Source organism: Phyllostomus discolor, chromosome 7, assembly GCF_004126475.2.
Source record: "Phyllostomus discolor isolate MPI-MPIP mPhyDis1 chromosome 7, mPhyDis1.pri.v3, whole genome shotgun sequence".
In the NCBI taxonomy this organism is placed as follows: domain Eukaryota; kingdom Metazoa; phylum Chordata; class Mammalia; order Chiroptera; family Phyllostomidae; genus Phyllostomus; species Phyllostomus discolor.
Window position 1 is genome coordinate 72,632,618 of NC_040909.2, and position 7,920 is coordinate 72,640,537.

Sequence of the window (7,920 nt, forward strand, 5' to 3'; positions counted from 1 at the left end):
ATGAGTATTATTTTCTTACTTTACCACAAGTGATTACAAGTTCAAAGCTCGTTATCTTCATTTAGCGCATTATTTTCTTCCAGGCTCCACATTGAGATTAGAGAAGACAACTGCGTGAAAAGGACTACCAGGCCACACACAGACTCAAAACTTCCCTAAGGAGCAGCACTCTCAGAGCGTGGCGTAAGAAAACGTTGTAGGTAGAGCGTGCTGACAGCCCTACACGTCCGGGAACGAACTCTCAAGATACCATCACGTGGCCAAAAATAAAGGCCGGGTTCTGGGCTCCAAACGCTGTGGAATGCGGCACGGGACTGACGCAGCGCACTGTGGTACGACAGAGGCGGGGCCGAGTCCGTAAAGCAGCGTCCCGACGCCAAGTAGGCGCTGAGGTGAAAAGGGTGCTGGTGAAAGATTTGTGGCGGTGCAGACATGGCTGGTCCCTTGCAGGGTGGTGGGGCCAGGGCTCTGGGCTTGATCCGGACCCTGCCCCGTGTGAGTCTGGCCAACCTAAAGCCGAATCCAGGTTCAAGGAAACTGGTAAATCGCTAGTGGCGGTGCGGGAAGCGCTGGGGGACGGGGGCCACGAGAGCGGCCCTTTACCGTCGTGCCGGAGGACTCCTTTCCCGAAGTGTTGGGTTGAACATAGGGTTGCAATCCTTCATTGCAGAGAGAATAATCTTCCCATGTGGTTCCGATTCTTAATAAGGTTTACATTTAAAAGTGTAATTGTTCATTAGAGCGGAGCTTCGAAGTCGCAAAAACTACAAAATGACCGCCTCATTCAAAATTGGATTTAAAATGAAGTGCTTTTCTAATGTATCTTTGTCTACATGAGAAAGAATTGAGTTGATTTGCTATGTTAGATGTCTCTTGAAAAATCACTGAATACAGCTCTGAAAAGTTGACACACTGTCATTTAAAAAAATTAGCACCTTTTGTGAGGTCACAGGAAATAAAAATATTTTCTTCAGTTAATCTTTAAATAAAAATAATATACGTAACAAACACATTTACAATTGCAAAATAAATTTTCTCGAATATCCTGTATCGTTTGTTGTGGATGTTTAATTTTAGCATTTTTCGGTGCAAGCTTGTCATAGAATCCTTATTCGTTGCCTTTTAAACACAACTTGGACGTTGCAGGAATTGGCTACATCTTCAGAGGCAAAGAGATACTAATTCAGAGTGTGTAGACATTAGAGCAGCTAGAACTGTGCAGGGCACATAGTTTTAGCTAGTTTGGGTCGGTTGGATGAATAAATGCCATAAAATATATACATATAGTGAAAAGGTAAAATACAGTTTTAAAAAAAATGCATCAGTAGATCATAAAACTTTCTTTGTAGGAAAGACGACGAAGAGGTCGGAGAAGAGGTAGAAAATGTGGCAGGGGCCATAAAGGAGAACGGCAGAGGGGAACACGGCCCCGACTGGGCTTCGAGGGAGGCCAGACCCCATTTTACATCCGAATCCCCAAATACGGGTTTAATGAAGGGCATAGGTAAGGTTGCTTTTGGTTTTTAAAGTAAAAGCCCCTAATTTCACTGAGAATAACCTAAAAAAATAGGTTGGTACAAATTTAAATTCACTTTGAAACCAACTTTTGTTATTGTTTCTCTGAATTATTTTTGGTAATGAAATTTAGCCTGAATTTGTAGAAAGAAACCCCAGACATTGCACTTAGACCTGCCTAATGGAGATGATAATCCCTGCTCTTGTATTTGTTCAAAGGCTTAGCAAAACATATATAAAAATTTGGCCCATTGTCACCCAGTAATTTTTCACAAATTTATTTGTGTAAATGAGTGAAATAAATGCTTAGAGAGGTAGATTATTTTACCAAAAAACAAGCAGCTGTTAAACCAGCTAAGTTGATGGAGGAAAAAAATCACAGAACAAAGCTTTGAGTTGAATTGGAGAACTTATCAAGAAAGGTAAGTTTCTTATCTTTCTGACTGAGTTTTTCAACTGTTACTTTCTTGTAGCTTCAGACGCCAGTATCAGCCTTTGAGTCTCAACAGACTGCAGTACCTTATTGATTTGGGTCGAGTTGATCCCACTCAGCCTATTGACTTAACCCAACTCGTCAATGGAAGAGGTGTGACCATTCAGCCACTTAAAAGGGATTATGGTGTCCAGTTGGTAGAAGAGGTAAGTCTCTAGATTTTTTGGGAGTTATATAGAAGGGTATTTCTGATTTCTATATAATCATCACTTTGCCTTCTTTTATTTTTATCCCTTTTAAGTTGTCACAATTATTACGTAGTAGTGATTGAGTAATGAGCTATACTCAATTGTGCACTCTAAACTGTGTTTTAGAAAGCCAGCATTCTTTCATTATGGGGCCTCTCATCTGAGGTCCTGGAAGGCCCTTCTGTGTATCTATTCACCTAGCTCCATCACTTTCTTTGCTTCTCTGGTCATATGTCACCTTTTTACATTTTTTTTTATTTTAAAGATTTTATTTATTTATTTTTAGAGAGGGAAGGGAGGGAGAAAGAGAGAGAGAGAGAGAGAGACATCAATGTGTGGTTGCTGGGGGCCATGATCTGCAACCCAGGTATGTGGCCTGACTGGGAATCAAACCTGCGACACTTTGGTTCGCAGCCCGTGCTCAATCCACTGAGCTACGCCAGCCAGGGCACCTTTTGACATTTTTTATTAGGGAGCACTCATACATCCCATCTCATCCCCCACTCCCACAGTCATACTTGGTCTGCCTTACCCTGCTCAAAGTGTTTTTCTTTGAATATATGAACTCCTGACATTTATTACCATGCAGTGTATTTAGTTTTTATTGTCTAACTCACTATCATGTAAGTTATTTGCGTGCAGTTTTCTGTTTTTTATCAGTTGGCCAGGAATTTCAAAAGCAAATAAACTTGTACACTGTTAATCAACTATTCCTGTTTCTTGTATGTCAATAATATAGCTGTGTGCGCAAGAGGGAAACGTGTTTCTGGAAAAATATTTTAAGATTCCTTTCAAAAAATAAACCTTATGGATAAAAGCATTCCAAATAAAATGATTTGAAAAGAGAATACTAAATATACAATTAAGCCTCAGTATTTACTCAGGGTATACAAGAAGATATGTATATAATTAAGCTGTGGAAAAATCCATGACCTCATCAGCCATTAAAGTGCACATCTCAGCAGCTTTTAAGTGTGTGTCTACTCTAGCTGAAATAATCGTGAAGATTACATCAAGGCAGTGGCTTCGTAAGTAGTGTTACATATCATTTATAGCTTTGTAAATAGGTTGACCATTTCTGGATTTCAGATTTGCAATAAAAAGTGACTATTAAGATTATTTTTATCCTTCAGTGCAACAATACCAATTTGGGAATGTATGTACTAAAGGAAAAACAAAAGAAACCTAACTGATACAAAGATATTCCTAAAAATCCTTTCCATAATACTGAAAATAATGGAACTAACTCCAATGCCTAAGGATAGAAAAATGGTTAAGCAATTATGGCGTAATAATTAAAAATCACAGATACCATGATAAAATGTTATTTTGTTGAGTCAGAGGTGCCATTGATTATCCAAATGCAGGCTAGAGTTATAAATGGAAAAAACTGTGAGAAAATGTGTCTTGAAATTGATGGAACATTTTGAGACACATTAGAGTTTTATAATTAAGAAAAGGAATTTGATTGGGGGCCAGCTTATTTCAGCCATACCAAATTAGCAAAATATTTTTGTCACCACTAAAGAGATGCTATTGGCCACCATCTCTTTATTTTTGTTAGAATATTTTGAAATTAAAGTGAAATAGTCCTGGCTGGGTGGCTCAGTTTGGAGCATTGTCCTATACACCACAAGTTTGTGGGTTTGATTCCCAGCCAGGGCACATACCTAGGTTACAGATTTGATTTCCAATTGGGATACATATGAGAGGCAACCAGTTGATGTTTCTCACTCAAATCAATGTTTCTCTGTTTCTCCCCCACTTCCCCACCTCCTCCCCACCTTTCTCTCTCTCTTTGAAATTAATTAACATATCCTCAGGTGAGAATTAAAAAAATAGTAAAAATAAAGTAAAATACAGCATACACATCCAAACTAAAGTGACCAAAAACTTTAAAGTTTAGTACTGCATTTTTTAGTGTTGATCGTTCTCAGGAAAGATAGACATCATCATCATTATGTTTATTATTACCAGTTTAGAGGCTATAATAAAATCAATAGTGAATGCAAACTAAATTTCTGTTATTCTACTTTTTTCCCTAGAGGGAGCTGACCCCTCTAAAGCTCAGATATGGTTGTCAGATCTTTTGTTCTTTCCCTGGTTCTAACCCACTATCCCCCTCTTTAATCATCTCTTGGCCTCTTGCTTATTTAGGGATGAGAAAGTTAAGTTTTTATCTATGTCATACAGCATAGTGTAGTTAAGGATATAGATGTGTGTGACTAAACTCCCTGGATTAGAAACCTAGCTTTGTGGTCTTGAGCAGTTTCCTTAACCTCTCTACTTCAGTGTCCCCATCAATGGCATTGGTTTAGCAGTAATTCTGTCATAGAGTTGTTAGGAGAATTATACAACCTACATTTAATGAAGTACTGGGAGTGGGCAGTTATATTGAGGTCTACTAAAGACATCAAGTGAAAAGATAGTCATCCCTGATTACAGGGAATGAAAATTGGTAAAACAAGAGGTCTAAAAAATGTAAAAAATTTGATCAGAGCAGAGGTATTTAAAGTAGGAATGATTAAAAAAATAGGAATGACTATTACATTATAGGTACTATGGAGGAGAAAACATTGTAAAAAGGAAGGTTGCCATAATTTACTTTTATTCAAACTATCTACTAACTGACTTTGTTTTAACATAATTACAGGGTGCTGACACCTTTAAGGCAAAAGTTAATATTGAAGTACAGTTGGCTTCAGAACTAGCCATTGCTGCAATTGAAAAAAATGGCGGTGTCATTACTACAGCTTTCTATGATCCAAGAAGTCTGGGTAAGCTTGTTCTGCAGTCATTGTCTTTTCTTCTTTGTGTTATCCTGGTTGCCAACAGGATTTTAAAAGTCCTCATTGTTCATTGACTTGCAGTTCAGGAACTTTGGTTTTCTGTTTTAGGATTTCTTATTAGTGGTTTGGCTGGTGGGGCTCCATCTTTTTTTAATGTACTTGAACCAGTATGACATAAAGAGGTTTAGTTTTTGATTTTAAACATGAGGCTTAACTATGATGTTACCTATGCATAAGAAATTCATTATTCATTGGTAACTGAAGAGTAACTTTGACTTTTAAGATGTAAACTTTCAAAAATAAAGCATTTCCATTTTCTTAAGATTAGCCTATTAAAACAAGTTATTAGAATTAAGTTCTGATCTTGATAATATTTAAAAAATAATTAAAAGACAATTATTATTAAAGAACATCTGTCTATATATATAGCCAATATTTATATCTCTTTTTTTAATTTGAAAATTTTTTTTAGAAATTCTATGCAAACCTGTTCCATTCTTCCTGCGGGGACAACCCATTCCAAAAAGAATGCTTCCACCTGAAGCCTTAGTCCCATATTACACTGATGCAAAGAATCGGGGTTACCTGGCGGATCCTGCCAAATTTCCTGAAGCAAGACTTGAACTTGCCAAGAAGTATGGTTATATTTTACCTGATATCACTAAAGATGAACTCTTCAAGATGCTTAGTACTCGAAAGGATCCAAGGCAGATTTTCTTTGGTCTCGCTCCTGGATGGGTGGTGAATATGGCAGATAAGAAAATCCTAAAGCCTACAGAGGAGAATCTGCTCAAGTATTACAGCTCATGAATTTTCTTCCAAGAAAGCAGAGTCGTAAGAGAATACTGGAAAAGGGAATGAAACATATGTATTTCTCATTGCATTTCCTTTGTAATTCTCCAGATGCCTTTTAAAAAATGTTTTTGGTATAATCATATCTTTTTTTCACTTTTATCCAAAATTAAAATTAAAATGCAGTAAACAAGGACTGCATAGAGGGACTCAAACTGTGTGGGTTCTATCGAAGATACTCCCTGATGGTCTGCCAAAGGAACATTATAACATTTAGAAATATAACATATTTCTAGCCCTGCCTAGTGTGGCTTAGTGGATTGAGTGCTAGCCTGAAAACCGAAAGGTCACTGGTTCAATTCCCTGCCCCAGCATGTGCCTGGGTTGTGGGTCAGGTCCCTAGTTGGGAGCACGCAGGAGACAGCTGATTGATGTATGATGTATTTCTCGCACATTAAGGTTTTCCTCACTTTCCCCCCTCTCAAAAAATAAATCATTTTAAAAAGAAGCAAGAAAGAAAAAGACTAACTTTAAAAAAATTTTTTTTCTAGCTGATTTTTTTATGATCTTTTCATCCAGGTCTTGTCATTTTTGCAAATCAGAATGAATGGGTAAATGGTATGGGATTTATTTGCATGCCTGCTCAGTCAAGGTTAGAACAGTTGCTAGTCAGCAGGTAGGTGCCCCCTCTTAATCAGTAGCCTCAAGGGAGCTCTGCTATCCTGTGTTAGGATGGTAAGCCTCCCACTTAAGGAGATTAAGATATGGAATGTGAGTATAAGGTTTAAGACTGGTGAATGACTTCTAGGAAGTACAGTATTTGCTAGCAAGTTGAAACAAAAATTTAAGTGAATTTTCTCAACTCTGATGCACAATTCACAAACAAGCCACTATTTTTTCTTGACAAAAATGTTTAATTCTTACTAATATACATTTACTTATTTCATAGATATTGTAGACCTTTGTCTTTCAGTCATTTTAAATGATGTTGAAAAATTGTTCTTTGAGTATATAAGCCATAAAAACAGTAATGTGAAAAATTAAACACAAGTTAATATAAAAGATTCAGCAATCGGTAAGCTTATTTAGATTTTCAGAGTTATATCTACCACAGCATAGATAAAATGATTCTCACTATGTATATTCTTAAAATAAAAAATTTAAAAACCTAAATGGTGCAAGATTTTGTTAACTTATTTACCTCATATACTGCTGGCCTGAAATTCAGTTTGTAATTTATATACCAGTTTATTTCAATTTTTATTCAGGATAGTTTGGCTTGTTATTAAACTATTCCTTAAAATACCAGAACTTAGGAAAATCTATTAGGATCATCTTCTATGATAGCCACTTAGGAATTTCAGAGGACAGGCAAAAACATAAAAACGTGTTTTTATTTTTCAGATACCCCAAGTAACAGAGTTGGGGTATTAGGATTGGTTTTGGCTCCATTGATAACCCCAAATCACAGTTGCTTGAATGAGGTGAAGTTTATCTTTTTCTCTCAGAGGGAGTGCCAAGGGTTAGTGCAGGGCTCATTGCTGCCTCTGCTCCACAACATCTCAGAGCCCATGGCTTCTCCCTGTTGAGCTCTAATCTCTAGAGTGAGATGGACATCTTCATAATCCAAATTGAGATCAATAAGGAGCTTTTCCTAAGGAAGATTCAGAAAAGCTCGACACAAAACCAATGCTGAAACCCGACTGGCCAGAGCTTGGATACAGTGCTCTTCTGCAAAACAGCCTGAAGTCTTTACTTTGGTAACTTACATTCTTAGCTTAAAAGTTCTGTTACAATGGGTGAATAAGAAGATATATTGGAGAACAGGGGAATTGACAACTATTTTGGTATCCATCAAACTTCAACCTCTGGGTTAATTGACTTACAGTAGAAAAACATCAGAAAAAATACAGAACTCTTTAATTTTATGTTTAGTATATGCACCATTCTGGAAGGCTGAGTTCAGTAAGTTATGAAAGTCAGTAAGTTGGTTAATTCATCAATTTTGGTGGGCAAAATGGTTTTGAAGAAGAGTGATAGCATAGCACCAGAAAACAATCTGAGAGAAATAATTTCTTATGTGCTTGTTTTTTCTAAATATTTTGAAAGCCATCTTATGCTCCCTATATTCCTTAATACCAGA

The 7,920-nt window shown here is 37.0% G+C and overlaps 1 protein-coding gene across 1 annotated transcript; it reads left to right on the forward strand.

The window, feature by feature from the left end:
- The first annotated feature begins 322 nt into the window (after window positions 1-322).
- MRPL15 (mitochondrial ribosomal protein L15) lies at window positions 323-7,675 on the forward strand. Its single transcript, XM_028518687.2, has 5 exons — window positions 323-540; window positions 1,350-1,504; window positions 1,989-2,154; window positions 4,850-4,973; window positions 5,458-7,675. Exons 1-5 carry the CDS (start codon window positions 433-435, stop codon window positions 5,793-5,795), a joined length of 891 nt encoding a protein of 296 aa, XP_028374488.1. The 5' UTR covers window positions 323-432; the 3' UTR covers window positions 5,796-7,675.
- The last annotated feature ends 245 nt before the right edge of the window (window positions 7,676-7,920 follow it).